A 20,581-nucleotide genomic window follows, 5' to 3' on the forward strand; every position below is an offset into this window, starting at 1 on the left:
TCCTTGATATTTGAATTGTCTCTTTCTGGCTTCTTGTAAGATTTTTTTCTTTTGCTTGAAAGCTCTTGAATTTGGCAATTATATTTCTGGCCGTTTTCTTATCTGGATCGAATGTAGTGGGTGTTCTATGAATCCTTTCAATGTCTATATTGCCCTCTTGTTGTAGGACTTCAGGGCAATTTTGCTGAATAATTTCTTTTAGTATGGAGTCCAGGTTTCTATTAATTTCTGGTTTTTCTGGAAGACCAATTATTCTCAGATTGTCTCTTCTAGACCGGTTTTCTTGGTCTGTCACTCTCTCATTGAGATATTTCATATTTCCTTCTATTTTTTCAGTCTTTTGACTTTGTTTTTTTTGTTCTTGTTGTCTTGAGAGATCATTAGCTTCTAATTGTTCAATTCTAGCCTTTAGGGACTGGTTTTCGGTTCTAAACTTTTCTTTTTCAATCTGGTTCAATTTGCTTATCAGTTCATTTGATTTCTGAGCCTCACTTTCCAATTGCAAGATTCTACCTTTTAAACTGTTATTTTCTCACCAGATCTCTTCCATCTTCCTCAGAATCTGAGTTTTGAACGCTTCCATAGCTTGTGACCCGTTTTCCTTATTTGAGGAGGGTCCAGATGCTTGTTTGTTTTCCTCCTCTCTTTGCTTGGTTGTCTGGATTTTCTCTGTGTAAAAGTTGTCGAGTGTTAAAGACTTCTTTTTCTTGTTGTTTATCTTTCTCTTCTGAACTTCCTAAGTCTGGGTAGCCATCATTAGCCCAGCAGCTTCTCAGCTTTATCCTCGCGCTCGGGGTCTGTCCGCGGTCTTTTGGCTCCTGAGGTCTGAGGTCTGGTTTTTTCCAAGGTCAAGCCCCCTGGTGGACCCCCTTGCTTGATCCTCTGCCGGAGGTTCCTTTACAAGTCTTAGGGCGCTGCTTCCACATTCGTATACCCGTCTACGCTGGTTCCCCACTCAGGGTTTCAGAGCTTTAGCTCGTGGCTGTGTCTGCTTCCCCCCCACGCCTCTGCCACTCCTGCGCTCAGAGTTCGCGTGCGTTCTTTGCCTTTTTCGGGTCCCAAATCTTGCTGCTCTCAGGAACAGGCCCTGGAGCTGCCAATGACTCGATGGGTGCCCCAAACTTGCTCTATTTCTTTTTAACTGGCTTCGGCGCTATAGGTGGTGTGTGTGGTAGGGGTGGGGGTGGGGTGGTTGCTCAGCCTGCGATTTAGTGAGAGCTGTTTCACACCTTTATAGCATGGAAATGTCCCGATTCCACGTACCTTCCACACTGCACCCTGTTGTGGGGTTCCTCCGTTCGTCTGGACTTGTTTTTATGTCCCCTTGAGGAGTCTTGTGTGTTTCGGTCAGGAGAGGTTAAGAGCTGCTTTTTATTCTGCCGCCATCTTAACCCGGACTCCGGCTGCTTTATTTCTTAACTAACTGTGAGGGCCACACCTAGAGAAATGCTTTTAATCCCTCTCAGAGGGAAAGCATCTCTGCTCTGTGCCCCAAATAATCTCATCTGGTTAAAAAAAATATCTCTGGAAAAAAACTGGAGAAAAAAATCATTGAGCTTAGCTTAGCTTTTATTAGAGAGAATGATTATTACATTGAAAATAACTAAGTTTTTGTCTTGTTTTACTCCTGAAAAACTACTTTATTTTTTCCAAGCCCCACATGTCTGTAGAATTGAATTAAGAAGTGAAACCTGGGGAAATTAATCAGGAACTACAAAAAACGGATCCTTTTAACCTTGAGAGACTTTTAGAGCCCCCAAACGGGAAAAAGTAATATATACAAACTCCTTTTGCCTCAGAAAAGCAACATTTTACCCAAAAGAAGAAACACGTGCTTAGGAAGCATGTAGATTCTAGCTTAGGAAGCATGTGGATTCTAGCGGTTTTTTACCCTTAGCAGCTACTTTATCCTATACTTAGCCTTAGACAAAAGGTTCCTAGCCTGCCCTCCACCCAGAAGTTAATTAAATCTTGAAGTGTGACATACCTTAAAGTGTGAAGTACTTAAAGGAACCATACCCTTACTCGTGAATTTTTATACTCTGTCCTTAACCCCTAGCCAAAGAAAAACCTAGCCAGTAGCGCCATCTACTGACAAAAACCAGAATTACAAGCCATATAAAATATAATTAGATAAAGCAACATGAATGCCACTGTATTAGAAAGTCTTTTAGTTATCACCCAATTAGGAAACTTTAAGGTTTTGGAATGCCTCATTCTCCTCATGTTATTAGGAAATTTTATTTTCCAAATGATAAATGTTAAAATATAAAAGGTTACCATAAGACAAATGCAAGCTAACATGGACATTCTTAAACACTGCTTGTATAGCCTAATGGTTAAGGAGGATTCCGAACAAATAATGTTTAATTTTTATAAGCCTGTTCCTGAACTACTACCAAGAGAGAAAAATCTCATTTTTCCTGAAATAGAGAAACAGATGGATATGTCTGAGATAAAGACCCTCCTCTCTGATGCTGTGTACCTCCTAACTAAACTTTCATCTCCTCCCCCTTCTCCTAGCCCATGACCAACGCCAGCCCCCAGAAAACTTTGTCCTCCTACAATGCCAGTTCCTACTGATACTGCCACAGTAAACACACAAATAACTACAAGGAAATCAAGACTAGAGAGAGATTCTGATTCCTATGATGGCCTTTACCCCTTAAGGTAAGTGTCCACAATAGGACATGATGGGGATGTGGTTACATTAAAACAACATAAGCCTTTTACACCTCAAGATATAAGGGAATTAAAACAAGATATCCCTACTTATGAAGAAGAACCAATAAAAGTATTAAAAAAGATAGATGATATCTTTTTTTTTTAAACCCTTAACTTCTGTGTATTGACTTATAGGTGGAAGAGTGGTAAGGGTAGGCAATGGAGGTCAAGTGACTTGCCCAGGGTCACACAGCTGAGAAGTGTCTGAGGCCGGATTTGAACCTAGGACCTCCCGTCTCTAGGCTTGGCTCTCAATCCGCTGAGCTACCCAGCTGCCCCTGGATGATATCTTTTTTCACTATGACCCCTCTTATAAAGATGTAGAAAAATTGCTCCAGGCTTTTCTAACAGAATATGAGAAATAAAGTTATCTCTCATGTTAACAAAGCCCGAGAACGATATGCAGTACACTCGCCATCTGAAGATCCTAAATGGTGATATAACAACCCCAAAGAATATACACAATTATGCCATGTGTAAGGAATAAAACTTAGGTATTTATAGATATATATTAAAAATATGTGGCCGCCAGGAATCAACAATTTAGGTTGATTCCGTAATTAAATCAGACCCAAGTCAGCATCGGGTTGAAGAGTTTATTTACAATCAGTAGGTAAAAGTAGGAATAAAGAGAAAAGTAAGGCTAGTCCAGGCCAAAGGCCTGGACTGAGAGAGAAGGTTAAGGGGGCTAAATAAATGAAGCTGTAAGCCACAAGACCCAACAGCCAGATAGGCAGAGTTTAGAATTGGCCCAGCAAGGCCAAGGAAGTCAGCCTAACTTACCCACGTGACAATATAGAGCGTAAGCGTTCTGTGGTCTCAGGAGATGCTTCTTCTTCCAGTTGGAGACGGCAACTCCCCCCACAGGAAGCTCACTCACTTACTTAAAGAGATAGTGTCTTTCATCACTTCCTGTGGTCCACCTCTAATTCAAATGGACAAATGGCAGTTTCTACATTGATTAGGACTGCCCAAAGGGCAGTCCCTTATTCTTGATTTGTTACTTATTGTCACGTGTGGGTAACTCGTCTCCCCTCCCCACTAAGGGAGGTGAGAGTGACATCATTAGTACGCCTAAGTTGAGTAGATTTTTGACTATTAATGGGATCGAGCTAATTCTATTTACACACATGCTAGGGATGCTATTCTCAGATTGATGTGAGAATGCGCTGAAAAGCCACATGCCTGGACCAAATTTAAAGGCCTTATACAATCCGATGATGAGACACCCTCCCAATTTATGGACAGGCTAATTGAGCTGGGAGGTAGATACATGGACCTTGACATTTCTATTGAAAAGGATACAAGACAAATAAGGGAACAATTTGTCAATAACTCTCATAGAGAGGTCCAGGATTACTTTAAAACATTGTCCTAGGTGGCCTGAAATGGATCTTGAGGAGTTAAGGAGAACTGCTGTTTTTGTCTCAAAGAGGATGATACTAATGATTTACTGACCAACATACAGAAGGAACTAAAATCTTTAAGTAATAGAATAGATAAACATGAAATAGGGCAAGATACTCAGGCAATTGCCGCTCTCCAAGAATCTAACTATCATTCCCTTACCTGCCACTTCTGTGAGAAGAAGGGCCATACAATGATGAACTATAGGAGTTTGTTAAGAATAATCAGAAATGATACCCAATTGAGTAATGACTATAGAAATGATTATGGAAATAATAGTCATAATAATACCTTCGGGCATCATAACTTTAGGAATGATAAAAATACTAGAAATATAAATTGGGAAGATGATAACTCATACCAAACGACCTCACAACAATGTATCTTAAGTGGAGCTCACCCCCAAACTACTCAGGGTGCTAGTGCCCCTCAGGGGGTAGCCCAAGGAACTACCCAAAGATTATAAAGGTGTGATGGGGTAGGGTTCACCAAGGGTCTTGGAATCAAAAAGGGAAACCTTTTACTTTCCAGACCCTGATGCTTTAATGGCAATTGTCCCTATACATTCCCCCTCACATAGCAATGAACCTTATGTGACTCTGAAAAGTTGGAAATTCATATTATAATTGTCTTTTGGATACAGGAGCATCTAGATCAGTCCTGGTGAGTAAACCAGATGAAAACTATAACTCTATTGACTCTCTAAAAGTAGTAGGTGTATCTGGAAAACCTCAAAAGGTCCCAAAACTTTCTCCTCGCATGGTATGTGTGGGACTCCTAACTGTAGAACATTCATTTCTTTTAATGCCTGGATCCCCTATAAATTTGCTAGGAAGAGATCTTTATACAAGCTTTGAGTCACAATAACCTGCTCTCCAGAAATACCCAAGGAATCTTTAAATTTGCTCCCTGTACTTCTCTCAGAGAACCAGGAGGTGAGTGAGCCTCCCATCTTGGGAATACCTACTGACATCCCTGAGTCTCTTTGGGCCACATCTTCTTCCAATGTAGGCCCCTACTTAAATCAGCAGTTCCTGTTCAAATTAAGACAAAAGGCGGTCTAGATCCCTCTGTTCCTTAATACCCTCCATCAAAAGAAAAAAATTGAGGGAATTACCCCAGTAATAAATTCATTAATTGAACAAGGAATAATAATTCCATGTAAATCGGAATATAATACATCTATTTTACCTGTTAAAAATCCAAAAATAGGGCCAGATGGAAAAGCCCAATATTAGAATGGGTGAATGGAAGAAGAGGGAGCCCAAGTGCTCCCCTGATGCTCAGACCATACAAAAAAAAACTCAAATGAGGGGAATTCTAACTTTTGGTGCGTAGTCCTCTCCAGTTGGCTGCTGAGGACAAGAGAGCTTTTAAAAACCTGTGTTTAAAAAAATTTATTCTTAAGGGAAGAAAATGCTAATATTTAATTAGAGATTAGTGAAAACACGGACATAACTTTTTTATCCTCCTGCACCAGGACCCAGACCTTGTAAAAATCAAGGATCCCAGGTAAAGAATCCTCAACGTTAAAGTTTTCTCAAAGTGTGGTTCCAGGGCCTTGGTGGGTCCACAAGACCCTTTCAAGGGCATCCATTATTTTTTATAATTATATTCAGATTTAAAAATTAATAATGCAATAAATATTCTTTGCTACAACCACATAAACAAAAGCTCGTTGTGGTCTTTGACAAATAATTAAGAGTGTAGCAGGGTCCTGGAACTCAAATATTGGAGAAATGCTGACCTAGAGGAACGTTTCAAGCAAACTCTGTGGTTCCTCAGCAGAGGTTCTCTGGGAAAAAAAGGGGGTGAAGAGGTACTTCCTGGACTGAAATCCTCACCAACAGCAGAAATGACTACATCGAGGAGATGACAAATAGGCTTAAGTACTGCAGAGCTAGACAGGCTGGCTGATGAGAACAGGGAATATGTCGTGTTCTCTCTGTCATACAACCATGACATTGAGCACAATGACTTGCCCAGACTTTCTCGGCTCATATCTAAACAACTCCTAAGGGTTCCAAAGCACTTGCCCACAACCTGGAAGTGGGCATACCCATTTTGCAGATGAGGAAATTGGAGCACGGCCCATGGTTCTATGATTAGTAAGGGTCAGAGGTGACAAATGAAAGAAGGTCTTTTGCCTGGAAGCCCAGACTGTCCCTAATGAACACTGGCTCAGGGAGCACATTATAGAAACTCTGCTAGTTGATAAATAGCATTTTAAAATGGTTTCTAATTTTACACAAAGACAACATCTTTCTTAGTCACGGATTTTAAGGTGCTTTTGCAAATAGTAATTGCCTAGCAAATACAATAAGATAAGCAAGTAAGAAATAAATCAGAAAATCAAGGCATCCTAAGAAAAGATAGATTGATCAAAGCGTCTCTCAGCCACCCATGAGCCTGTGCCTCCAGCGATAAGGTCCACTACTTCTTGGGAAAATAGTGCAAGTGTGTGTGTGTGTGTGTGTGTGTGTGTGTGTGTACTTGGGCTGTCTCTACTAAAGCAGCCATCCACAGCTTTGCGGGACGTGACCTGGGACATCGTGGGCTACAAACCCAACCATCAGCAAGCACGTACGCACCATGTCCTTTCGCTCTCTCTCTGCCTTCCTGCCAGTTACCCTCCACATTCTCCCTAGGATTCTCCACTGTCAGTGCACCAAGGACCAAGCCCTAAGCCGGCCTTTGGACAGTCTCTCCTGAGAAGACCCCGCCTTGTTGTTTGGCGCCACATTCAAAGGAGGACTGTAAAGAGGCAGAATCAGCAGGGCTGGCCCTGGCCGCTCCACATCATTCTCAAGAAAATGCACTGCTGGGAGCTTTTCCCCATTCAGTCCGTGGACTGACGCCAAGCAAATAGCTTCACCCAGCATGACCAGGTCACTGGGTGAGCAGCCTTTGCCTCCAAATCCACCCCAAGCCAATCCCATCTGATGAACATTTATTTATTAAGAGCTTCTATGGGTCAGGCACTGTGCTGAGCACCTGGGACACCAGGAAAGACAAAAAACAGCCTCAAAGCTCCTGGGAGATGATGGACAAACAACCATGTCCGAATAAGAGTTAGAGGAAAAACAGGGAATAATCGGCAGAGAGAGGGCACTACAAAAAGGCGGCCCAAAACAATTCTTGCCTTCATATTACTCTCCACTGGGGGGATACGGTATATAAAGAGGTGCAGAGACATATGTATGTTGTGGGGCTTCACTTTATAGACAGTGCTTTAGTTTATTTTGTTACACTGTGGTTAAGCAAGTCTCCAGCACCATTTTCCCGACAGCATGTGTTCATGTCATGTCTCTGTTGCATGTTGGTAATTCTCACACCTCTTCAGACTTTTTCATCATTATTGTTATTACTGTTATTCATCTTTCATGGTGGTCTGTGATGGGTGGTCTTTGATGTCACTACTGTAATTGTTTGGGGTACAGCAGACTGTGCCCACAGAAGACAGAGAAGTGATCGGTAAATGGTGTGTGCTCTCCTGATTGGCTTTCCCCCATCTCTCCTTCTCTCATCCTGGGCTTCCCTGTTTCCTGAGACACAACAATGCTGAAAAGCATTCCATGATATTGAGTAAACTTAGCTGACAAATTAGAGGCAGACTGGAGAAGATGGATTCCAGTTTTGAAAGAAGTTCTACAATGCTTTGGGGTAAAATGCTATTAAACAGCGTCATCTGCTACAGAGAAATCTCTGGGCAGCAAACTTCATTCTTCTCTTATTTTTAAGAAACTTTGCTGCGGCCATCCCCATCAACATCAAGGTAAGACCTTCCATGGGAAAAAATACTATGACTTGCTGAAGGCTCAGAGGACGGCAATTTTTAGCAATAAAGTATTTTTTAATTAAGGTTTGTATTATTTTTTTAGACATTATACCATCGCACATCTAATAAACTATGGTATAGCATAAACAAAAGAAATGCACTGGGAAACTTTATTGCAAGCATCATTTTATTGCAGTGGTCTGGAACTGAACCTGCAATATCTTCAAGGTATGCCAGTACTAGAAAACGTGGTGGTGGCAGGAAGAGTGAGGTTGGACAAGGGTCCACTTAGAGCACCATCTTTTGAATGAAGCCTTTCTTGGTTCCTAGAATTGCTAGTTCTTCCTCCCCAACCCCTTTGTCTTAAATAAACTACTTATATTTCATCACTTTGGGCATCTTTATGTATTCTAACTTCATATTTATGCTATGTATATTTTTACATGACTTTTCTATCTCTCCCATTAGAATGTAGGCTCTTTGGGAGTAATTATTGTCCCATTCTTTGGATGCGCAAACCTATACCTAGCTCAGGGCCTGCTCTACAACAGATCCCTAATAAATGCTGATTGGTGGATAAAACAAAGATGTCTTTTCCAAAGCTAGTACATAGCTTTGATGTTTTAAACTCAATTATAGTTACACCAAGATGTAGTAATGTCTAATTTAATATAAACAACTTGGTCCAACCATTAAAATATCCCAAAACATCCAGAACCATAAATAGAATTTATGACAATAGTGCTCAAAATTTTGAGTTTCTGAGCCCCTTGACATTCTTAAAATTACTACGGAACCCAAAGAGCTTTTGTTATACATATTATCTTTTTTGTTATATCTATTATTAATTATATCTATTAATATTTACTGCATTATAAAACAAAATTTTAAAATATTTATTTGTTAATTCATTTACAAAACTAATAATAAACCTATTCTATGTTAAAATAAATAGCATTTTATAAATGAGAAATAGCTATATTTTCCATTAAAAAATGAAGAGTGGCCCTGAACTTGATAAATGCTAGTTTCTGAAAAGTAGTTGCAATAAAGAATCTGAAGCCATAGTATAATGAACAAATGAAAGCAAAAAAAACCCCAAAACATTCTCAGAGTTATAAAAATAATTTTGACTTCGCAGAACCCCTGAAAGGGCCTTGGGGCTGCCAGGGACCACATATCGACAACCTCTAGACCAGACAAAGTACGTCCCTCCATGGAACATAGAGGCCACCAGCACTGAACTATGTCTCTGCCAGCACCCTCCCCCCAAAAAGGTAAAATCTTGGGTGTTGTGTGGCTTGTGGCTTCTGCTTAGGAGAATGGGGGGGAACTGAGGAAGAGCTTAAAGGCAGCCGTGGGGAGGTCTTTGAAGGAGGAGGCTGAGCGTTCTCTGTGGGCAGGCCACTCGGCCAGATGGCAGGAATGTAAGGGCAAACCCAGCACTCCGTGTCCTCAACAAGCAGGACCTACAGAAAGTAACTGCACGACATGGTTTAAGGCAGGATCAGCCTGGATGAGCAGAGAGAGCAGGACGGGACACACCAAGACTAAAGCTAAGATCCTCAAACCCCTGAAGCTGTGATGACGGAGACCACCTTGAACAAGCCAGCACTGCTGGAAAACTGGCAGCGTGCAGGCCAAAGTGAGGGGAAGTGACCACATTTAGTGACTCTGAGTGAAGAATGTGGTGAGGATTGGTTGATACTCTGGCCTGGGATCTGGGTTCGAATCTCAGCTATTCCACTTACCAGTGGAAAATGCTACTTAACTCTTTTGTCATTGGGCTGGCCCTTTCTGCCCTTCAAGCCTCCAAAGGGCAGAGAGGCATAAGAGCCCCCAGTGACTCACAGACTCCCTCCAAAAAAGGCTGGTCAGAGGCTCAGAGGGGGAGAGAAGATGAGCCAAGGACCAAAGACAGGTAAAACCCCTCAGGGTCTGTATTCAAGAGTAAACAGAGGCGTTTTTCTAATCTCAAGCTGAGTTTGCAGTCACTGATTTCTGCTTTCTCACTCATTTTGCCAGCACTTTTTCCTCTCTGGGCTCACTTGACAGTGATGGGATCTTTCAGTGCCAGGAGAAGAGAAAGGAAATTCAGACTTGTGAGCACAGGAAAGACCTGATTACTCTCCCACAATTACCCTTGGAAAAACATCTAATGGAAAAAAATTCCCAAACCCATTATGTAGCCTTATTTTTCTTTTTTTCTAGTACTTTTTGGAAGTATACATTTTACAAATGTGGGAAATGCTGAAATGTTTTTGGATACAACTGAAAATTTACTGTGTGACATGGCACCTACCATCACACTCTGGTGATGTGTTGCTTTATTTTGCAAAATTTTTTACAAGGGATGATGGTTCCCTTGGGAGAAACATGGAGGTAGAAGGAATATAATTGGAAATTAAGGTGATAAAAAACCAGAATATATTAATAAATGCTGTAAGAAAAAGAAATTTGCAGAACTGATACTGAATCTAATAAGCAGGCAGAGGGCACTGATCAATCCTCTTCTACATTTTCATGAGTGGTGGTTTAAAGGAAGTGGCTGTGCCAGAAAAGAGCAATACGCCAAATACGACATCATAATTCAAGTGTGACTCCCACAAAAATAAAGTTAAACATTTGAGTTAACTACAACTAATATTTCATAAAATAATCTTTCTATCAAAAAGTGATTTTTTTCCTAAGTGAGCCCCACCTGGCTGAGTTGACTTTGAGGCTTATATGTTCAATCTGAATCTCCTCTTACACAATCACAAATTAAGCTCCACTTTGTTGAAATGAAAAATGCAGTTTTAAGATATCTTTTAAAACTTTGAGATGTACAACATGACACCTGAATTTTACAACATTAGAACGATTCATTCAAAATTATTTGAATAGAGCAGTGGCTCCCAAACTTTTTTGGCCTACTGCCCTCTTTCCAGAAAAAATATTACTTAGCGCCCCTGGAAATTAATTTTTAAAAATTTTAATAGCAATTAATAGGAAAGATAAATGCAGCTGCGGCCATCACCGCATCCCTGGACGCTGCAGCACCCACCAGGGGGCGGTGGTGCCCACTTTGGGAATCACTGGAATATAGTTACATGTGCAGAGAGGTTTAACTGCCAACTATTTGCATGGTGGCAATATTACCAAGAGGGCCCTGCATCTTTCTTAATTAAAAATATCTGAAGGTAATAATAAAGCACTCTATTGAGATAGGAATCCAACACGCCAAGGAGAAAGCTTCCTAAGCAATCACTGAATCACTTTCCTTGGTGGTTGCTTTAGCATTACTTGTGCTTTTTCTCAGGCCGTCTCTGGGCAGGACCCGTTCTGCCGTCAGTCTCTCGTGATCACGACCGATGGCCAGTCATTTCTCGTAAGGACGGAATCTAACCTTTCGTTAGAGCGAAGCTGGGGCCTGTCCTCCTCGTTTCTGGGGCCCCAGGCTCTCGCCCACAGGTGACAGGACGAGATTCCATCTAACAAGGGACGTGGCACAGTGTCTCCTATCCGTATCACAGGAACCTCCATGCCCAGAAGTCAGAGACTTTATTCTTGTACACAAGAGAAGTTTGGAAAGCTTAATGACAGAGTGAAAGGATCTCCTAGGACAGTCTGGGTTTTTTAATTAATTTATTTTTGCTGAGAGATCAGGGAGGAAGAATGTTGGGGCCCAGATCTGACACTGGGAACAAGACCTCGAGAATGCTATGGGTTGGAGTTGGGGGGTCCCTGAGCTCATGTATTCTGTAGGATCCCAGGCAGGGACTAACTCTCTGGGGGCCTCGGTTGGCCTTATGACTGCTCAGGTCCCTCTTGGCGTCAATCCCCAGCTCCAGACACACACATTCTGTCTGGAGGGGACCCACACAAGTGTGGGTTTGGGTGCAGGCCTGGAGTCTTGGGGGGCAGTGCCACTACTGGGGTGCTAACGTAAGGGGGGCAGAGCTCTCTGCTTTAGGTGGAAAAGGAAGCTTGCCTGTGGTTTCCCGGCGGGTCATTACGGCTCCTGGGCATTCCGAAGCCCTGCTGGGAGGCTTCCGCCGGGCCCCTAGTGTGCTCGGCTCTCCCACGTGGGCAGACCCCCGGCCTGGCCTTGTCTAGACGAGAGAGGAGCTCTTGTGTCGGCCTCTCCAGCACCTCGGGGCAGCCTTCCTGGTGAGCTGCGGTCAAGTAAAGCAGGGCCATGCGGGGGGTCTGCTCGGTGTGGAGTGCCAGGCCTTGGGCACAGAGAACCTCAGCTACATGCTGGCTGACCACCTCGTGCAGGTGCTTATTTCACTTATGTCTGCCTCGGTGTTCTCATCTGTCCAATGGGATGATCACAGTCCCTACCTCAAGCCTCGTGAGGATCCAGTGAAATCCTATTTGTAAGAAGTAGTTCATGCAAAGATAGCGAGGCGGCCCAGTGAGCAGAGCACCAGGCCTGGAGTCAGAAGGAGCTGGCCTCACACGCGTCCTAGCTGAGTGACCCTGGGCAAGTCACTTAACCCCCACAGCCTAGCCCTTACCCTTCTGTGTCAGAATGGAGACTAAGACAGACCATAAGGGTTGTGCCATGCTAACTATTCTTGTTAGTGAGCTTGAGATAACAGGAGGGGACTTGGTGAGTGAAGAGACTCCCCGCTGACCAGAAGGGACAGCCTCGGGGCAGGGCAGAGCCTCTGAGCAGGGGAGGCGAGCTGGGACAGGAGGCCGGTTCTGAGGGCCCGGCTTAGAGTGACGCTGCTTCCTAGAGAAGATTTAATGACTAAAAGTCTCAATAACATCTTTTCTACAGTGCCAGGCCAGAGAGGGAGGTGCGGTGCTGCCCTTCCCATTTTACAAATTAGGAAACTGAGGAACATGTCCATGTCACAAGGCGTGTGCCAAGGTTGGGATTCCTACACTCCTGACTCGAGTCCACTCTTGCACCACACGATGTTGCCACTTGAAAAACCACACAAAGGAGCCACTTAACCTACAACCACCGACCAATCGAATTACTTATGAGAGAGACCGACAGACAGACAGACACAGAGGGAGACGGACAGTGTCCATGACAGTCCGCTCAGCATCCTTTGGGCAGAGCGTGGTAGTCTCCAACAGGTTGCCTAGGATATTTCAAAATAGAATTTTACACGGTGACAACTCAGAACACATAGGCTATGACTTCTAGAGAAAAATTTATCTTCAAAAAGAGTTTGAATGTCATGTTTGAAACAGTTCCATTTGTTCACAATTTACTATGTACAGCTACTGGGAGAATAGAAGGAAAAAAACTAGACTACAGGAGGGAAAAATCAATGTGATGGGCATACCCAGAGCTGCCAAACTAGCCTCAGGATTCAGGCGGTGACACAGGCTTCCTGGGAACCTTCAATCATGTGGCTCGTTGCTTTTTTTTTCTTTTTTTTCTGGAATGCTGTAAAGAGACCATCAAAGGCCCCAACTAATAATGTTTTTATGGCTTTAATGCAGATTGTTATTGAAAGTCTATCAGTTTCACTTTGCAGGTTTTCAGCTAGCAAGAAGGTCTGTATTTAGAACTTGGGCAACAAGTACTGCCACTGTGGAGAATCTTGCATGATAAAATTAGCTGGCTTAATAAAACACAAGGACTTCTATAAACTTTGGGATATGAAATCTACTTTTTAATGTTGAAATAATTAGACTCTCTATCCTTTTCAATTGGTTCTATTTATAGTTAATTGATTTTGTCCTGTAACTTCCTAAGTCATGATTCTGTCTCTGAACTTAGGCATTCAACTGGCCGGTAGTGAGTTAAGTTTGAAAATACACTTCTCTTGTAATCATTATTGCATTCTTGTGTCAAGGAAGTCTGTCACCCTCAAGGATGTCTGGGCTTGTTATCCAAGGTTATCTCTAACCTCACAGGTAGACTCAGATAACGAACATCTCTTAGGCACAGAAGGGAAAGGAAAGGGTTGTTGCCAGCCCCTCATTCCCAGCTTCTAGCCAATTGTGGCTTGTTCCCTGCTTATAAAGTCTTGTTCTTTGTTCTGTGTATCCCTAAAAACTAGAATAAGGGAGCCATTCCCCACCTCAGGGCCTTAGCTTTGCTGAGTAAACTGATATCCTATTTATTGATAAAGTCATGTTTTACTAATAAATTGATCATGCTTAGAACATTGTGCCTCAATCTACCTTAATTTCTGAACTGTCACAATGATGGTGTCATTGCATTAAAATGCAAAGGAGCAAACCAATGGAAACACACATCAGCCATGGTGGGGGAAGTCGGGGCGGGGGGGGGGGGTGAAGGGGAAAGTAAGAGCATGAATTATGTAACCATGATAACTTTTCTAAAAAATAAATATTAATAAATGTTTTTAAAAAAATGCAAAGGAGCAGGTGATTCTCCTAGTGATGGACAAGAGGCCTGTGAAAAGAGTGGGGAAGTAACACTGGCAGAGGTAAACCAAAGGGAACTCACTTACAGGTGTGTCAGTGATTGGTCCTGCATTTTCCACTGGGATTTCTTTGAGGGAGGTTTTGTTTAATGATGCTGTTACTTGGTGGCAGACTGGAAGGTCGTTGGACTTGGTGCTGCTGCTGGGAGTTTCCTTCGACAAATCAGGCCTTCTTAGAGTGGGAGAGAGGCACGGGGTAGGCTCCACGTCCTTCTGAACATTGTTCCAGGTCTCAGTGGCTGCTGTCTCCACACAAGCACTTTTTACATATCCTTGGTGTGTCCTGCTTCCAGCCTTCCTCCTCATCCTCTCTAACAGCAGCTCTGAGGAAACTGTGAACTCACATAACCCTGACGTGCTGAGGCTAGCTGGAGAGCCTGGGGTATCATGGGTGAAAGGACTCTGGTTAGCCTAAAACATGGGGAACAAAGTGAAAACAATTTTGAGCAAAAACTTGGGAGGGAGAGGTTATCATGTACAAGCCCTTAAGCCAGGTTACAATTTGTGCCTTTTATAAGCCCTGAAAAGCCTATGTGGTGGCTTTAGAAACAATAGTTTTTAATAATGATCAGCAATAGGGAAGAACTTAATAACTAGGAACAAGAGAGAAAATAAGGGTCCTGGGATATGCTCAGAGGACATAACCTCTGTATACAGCCTCTTGGAGTATCCCACTTTTGCTACCTCTGAGTGACACTGCAAACATTTAACAAACAGCCATCCATGAGTATATTTATCTCAATTAGAAAAGAGAATCATCCCCACTTCCAAAAATGTCTATGCATCCCACCTTCAGTTTTATGATTCAAACAAACAAGGAAAGTGGAATAACCAGCCCCCAAACTGCCACTGACACAGGCAAATCAAAGAATTCACTCTTGTACTTTTTCCCTCAAGTGATTCAAAGACAGTTTTGTTGATCGATGGGATGGAATAATTATATTTCTTATTAACTTTTCAGTTACAACAAGAGGTGGGACCCCAAAACATATTAGCAGTCTACTGATTAGCTAATGTCTGTTACTTAAATTATTAGGCAGTCAAGATGGTGGAATAAAAGCAAGAACTCTACCAAATTCCCTTCTGAACAACTTTAAAATAACACTTCAAACTGAGTTCTGGAATGGCAGAACCAACAACGGGATGGGGTGAAATAATTTTCCTGCCCAAGATAACTTAGGAGGTTGACAGGGAAGGTTTGTCTCACCAGAGAGGTGGTTGGGCAGGCTAAGGTAATGGTTGTAGCACTGGCCATGCCTGGCAAGCTAGCAGCAGGCCTTGGAGGCAGCTAAAACATAGATCGTTTCTGGAGCTCTCCCATAAACAGTGGAGGAAAATGTTTTACAGCCTTGTTTCTCTGATAAAAGCCTCATTTCTCAAATGTATAGGGAATGGAGATAAATTTATAAAAATGCAAATTATTTCCTAATTGATAAATGGTGAAAGGATATGAGTGGTCAGTTTTCAGAAGAAGAAATCAAAGCTATCTATAATCATTAAAAATGCTCTAAATCACTTGTGATTAGAGAAATGCAAATGAAAGCAACTCTTAGGTATCATCTCATTTCTAGCAGATTGGTTAGTTAATATGATAGAAAATGAAAATAACCAGTGTTGGCGGGGATATGGAAAAACTGGAATATCAATGTACTGTTGGTGAATTGTGATACAATCCAATCATTCTGAAGAGCAATTTGGAACTATTTTATTATAATTATTTAGTGTACCCAAAGGGCTATGAAACTGTGCATACACTTTGACCCAGCAATACCACTACTAGCTCTGTACCCTAAAGGGCCCAAAGAAAAAGAAAAAGAAAAAGAAAAAGGATTTTTATATACAAATATATTTGTAGCAGCTCTTTCTGTGATGGCAAAGTACTGGAAATTAAGGAGATGCCTGCCAACTGTGAAATGGCTGAACAAGTGAAGGAATACTATTGGTCTATAAGAAATGATAAACAGGATGTTTTCAGAAAAACCTGGGAAGATTTAGATGAATTGATGCAAAGTGAAGTGAGTGTAACCAGGAGAACGCTGCACAATAACAGCAATACTGTACAGTGTTCAAGTGTGAATGACAGCTACTCTGATCAATACAATGATCCTAGACAATATTAAAAGGTGCATGATGAAAAATGGCATGTTTCCAGAGAAAGAACTGATTGATTCTTTTTTTTTATTTTAAAATATTTTTCCATGGCTTCATTTTTTCTCTCTTCCCTCCTACCGACCCCCTCCTGGAGCTGACAAGCAATTCCACTGGGTTATACATGTATTATCACTTGATACCTATTCCCATATTATTCATTTTTGTAGTAACCTTTTAAAACCAAAACCCCAAATCATATAGCCATATAAACAAGTGATAAATCATATGATTTTCTTCTACGTTTCTACTCCCACAGTTCTTTCTCTCGATGTGGATAGCCTTCTTTCTCATCAGCTGCTTGGGATTGTCCTAGATCATTGCACTGCTATTAGTTGCAAAGTTGATTACATTTGATTGTTCCACAATGTTTCACAACTACTGTTTGTGTACAGTGTTCTCCTGGTTCTGCTCCTTTCACTCCACATTAGCTCAAGGAGGTCTTTCCAGTTCATATAGAAATCAAGCAAGAACCGATTGATTCTGAAAGCAGATCAAAGCGTACTTAAAAAAAAACACTTTATTTTTCTTCTTTATTGTTTTAATTTAATATGGAAATAATGTTCTGTGTGACTGCACAAGTATAATCCACAGCAAACTGCTTGCCTTCTCACTGTGAGGGGGGGAAAGGGGGAACGGCAAGAAGGCAGAGAATTTGAAACTCAAAATTTTTAAAAATGAATTTAAAAGTTGTTTTTACATACAATTGAGGAAAAATAAAATTAAAAAAACTTACTTATGTGTAATAAAGACAACAGCTTTCCTGGAGAAGCAGGATGGTAAACATTTAGGTAAAGATGCAAAGATAGACATTTGCTGTTACTTTTAAACATCTCTTTGAAAATTGGTTTGGTATCTATCATTATCCAGGAAACAGTAAATAAATGTTTAAGTCTTAGGATCTGCATTTCCTCTGAATGTCTTGCCTGTAGACAATTTTGCTGTGGAGATTTGGGGAGTTTTTGCCTTTTAAAGAATAAGTATAGGAAATAAGTACCTTTTAATTTCCCTTTCTGTCCCTTCTTGTCTTTCTTTGCTACTTATACATCATTATTTTCTTGTACCTTTTTGGTCTAACTTTGTTAAAAAGTGAAATAAATTACCAAGTTTATTTGTCATCATTTCCTTTGATTTGATGAATAAAAAGTCTGCTTTCATAAGTCAAATCTGTAATAGGCAAATAATGCAGACTTTGTGAAAATCCCCATAAGCCTTGTTCAAATATATCTACAATCGTTGTATATCCTTGGAAAGTTCAGAGCTTACCATCAAATGGGCTTTAAGTAAGGTCAATTTCTATTGACATGAGAAATCCTGGCTCGAGGGACAATGGAAGGTATTCTTAAGACAGTGTACAGTAAAATGAAATGGATTTTGTTTGCATTGCTCCCTCCATGGATTTTATATTCCATCTAAAATGGACCGTTAAACTCATCCTGCTTTTGTGGATGTGCACACACACCATCTCATACTTGGGATGAATTATCTTCCCTTCTCCAAGGCTGAGTTCAGGCATTACCGACTTCACAAAACCTTCTCTGAGCCACGCTCCCAAACTCCTTCCCATAGCCAGAAGTAATCTCTCCTTTCTCCCTTCCTCCTGGGAACTCGCGCTACTCTGCCCTTTCTGCTGCTCACCTCGATTTGGAGTATCTCATTCCCACAGGACTAAGAGCGTCCTGAGGAGGCGGCTTGTTGCTCTTTAGCTCTGCATTCCTAGTGCTGCACTTTGCACATAGCTGGGCCTCCGAATTTTAGAACTCTTTGAACCCCATCCTGATTACAGGGCTTCATCCCATCGCCACTTTGGTTCTCTTCACCATCCATTTGGGTCCCAGCTTTTCCACTGGATCAAACCGATTCCTCTGTGCCTTGGCCCCCCAGCCAGAATTCTCCGAAGATTCCCCTTTGGTGGTGAGCCAGCTAGCTCCCTGGCTTAGTGCCCACCACGAGTCTGACAAACACTCCATCCAGAAGCCAGAATCACCCTTGGCTTTCCTCACTCCATCACCAGCCTCCAATGTCAGCTCTGGCAGAACAAGGTGGCATTTAGGGGGCTGGTGGCAGAAACGTGGAGTGTTCTGGCTCCAGTGACACCTACAATAAAGCCCCTGATTCTTGGGTCACTGGAGAAGCCTCTGGAGAAATCTGGCTATGTTGAGGAAGGGCCATGAAGTCCAGCTCCTAAGAACTAGATTTTCTGAAGATGGAGCTTCACAGTTACCAACAATTATAATCCTCCTCCTCCCTCACACTGCAGATGATCCTCCAGCACTTCTTTGAGGTAGTACTAGGAGCCATCTTCTCTCTATCAAACAATAAACACTGATTAAACATCTACTATGTTTAATAGTAGGACAGTGAGGTGGCACAGTGGATAGCGTACAGCGCCTAGACTCGGGAAGCCTCATCTTCCTGGCCTCCAGTCACTTCCTAGCTGTGTGGCTCTGGGCGAGTCACTTCACTCTGTTCACCTGTTTCCTCTTTTGGAAAATGAGCTGGAGAAGGAAGGAGCAAACCTTAGCCCCCAAAACCCCAAATGAGGTTATGAAGAGTCAGATATGACTGAACTGTGTCAGGTACCCTGCTAAGTACTGGGGATGTGACAGTCCATGCCCTCAAGGAGCTTACAATCCAGGGGCAGAGATGACATGTAAACAAATATGTACAAAGCAAAACGTACATACAAGTTAAAGAGGAGATAATTAAGAAGGAGATCATTGAAATGAAGAGGAGTTGGGGAAGGTTTTCTGTAGGAGGATTTTAGTTGGGACTTAAAGGAAGCCAGGGAGAGGTTAGTGGTCAGAGTGGAGGGAAAGCCTGCCAGGCCTGGGGGGGAAAGCCAGAGAAAATGCCCAAAGCAGAGATGGAGGGTCTTGTTTATGGAATAGCCAGGAGGCCAGGATTGGTGGATCAAAGAGTACTTGCCTTTGAATGCCACATGGAGCATTTTGTATTTGTTCCTAGAGGCAATAGGGAGCCCCTGAGTTTACTGTGGAAAGGGTGACAAGACTGGGCCTTAGTTTTAGGGAAATCCCTTTGGTGCCAAGAGTGAGGAGGCAGATCCATCAGCAGCTGCAGGAACAGTCCCAAATGTGGCATGAGAAGCACCTGCATTAGAGTGACTGGTTTTTCCAACAGATGTAAGAGTCCACTTTGCTTTGTCCCAGCAGTGTGGGATGAGGCAAACTTGGAGAGGAGATTTCTTAAGTTCAAGGTAGGCTTTCAGACCTGGCACTACGAGGCACCCAACACTCAGACAGAGCATAGTACTTGTGAGCACTTTCTGTGGTCCAAAAACTCACTCAAGAATGGAGCTAGGTTGGGAGACCCTTTCCTTCCTGTTTAATTTCCATTGCTAGACAACAAAACTGAGGAATAATATAATATGTACAAATCAAAGTTCAGGAGCTTTTTGGAAGGACATCCTCTGCAGGCATTCTGAAGGCTTGAGATCTCTGTGGTCCCCTTGTCATCACTAGAACTTTAGAACTCATCTGACAGGGCAGTCGTAGAAAAAAAAAATTCCTATAGGTTGTCTATTATTCCTATAAGAATAACCCTGTACCTTCTGAGGATGCATCCAAGTGAGGCAGATCTTTATGTAGAAAATGCCCAAACGACGTGGCTTCTAGTGAAAGAACTGACATGATGGCTGGCACTGGGTCAAGCTGGGCTAGAGACCCTCTATTTGGACACTCCAGGAATTTTAGTGTTACCAGGTCAGTGAGACATAAGCTAACACATCTCATTTCATGAGCTTCATCTCTAAGGGAAGGATCTGGCCAGAAAGCTGATACCAGCTGTGCCCTCTCTATCGTGAACAGCAGTGTCTCTGGATGTTGTCACGGGCTCCCCTCCATCCTAGAGACAAGACACCACGGCGGTGTCCCAGACACACCAAAAATTGATACAACTCGCTTCCTCCCTTGTACTTCTCCGACTGCTGTGAAGGAAGGCCCCTTGGACAAATATTCTCCTGCTCACTTCATTCCCAATGAAGAGTCATACTCTCTTTCAGAGCTTCATGGAGCTATTTTTGATGCAAACTCATATACAGCTTTCTACAGACTATCATTCTCAGGCATGATCAACTATTTCTGGGAACAAAACCTTC

General features: G+C 42.3%; 1 protein-coding gene across 1 annotated transcript in view; it reads right to left on the minus strand.

The window, feature by feature from the left end:
• Nucleotides 1-20,581, minus strand: part of CFAP20DC (CFAP20 domain containing) — a 233,565-nt gene that overhangs the window by 86,080 nt on the left and 126,904 nt on the right. The window contains exon 13 of the mRNA XM_044660109.1: nucleotides 14,344-14,727. Coding sequence (XP_044516044.1) covers nucleotides 14,344-14,727 — 384 coding nt within the window. The remainder of the gene's footprint in view (nucleotides 1-14,343; nucleotides 14,728-20,581) is intronic.

The sequence above is a fragment of the Gracilinanus agilis genome, chromosome 1 (assembly GCF_016433145.1).
Source record: "Gracilinanus agilis isolate LMUSP501 chromosome 1, AgileGrace, whole genome shotgun sequence".
Taxonomy (NCBI): Eukaryota; Metazoa; Chordata; class Mammalia; order Didelphimorphia; family Didelphidae; genus Gracilinanus; species Gracilinanus agilis.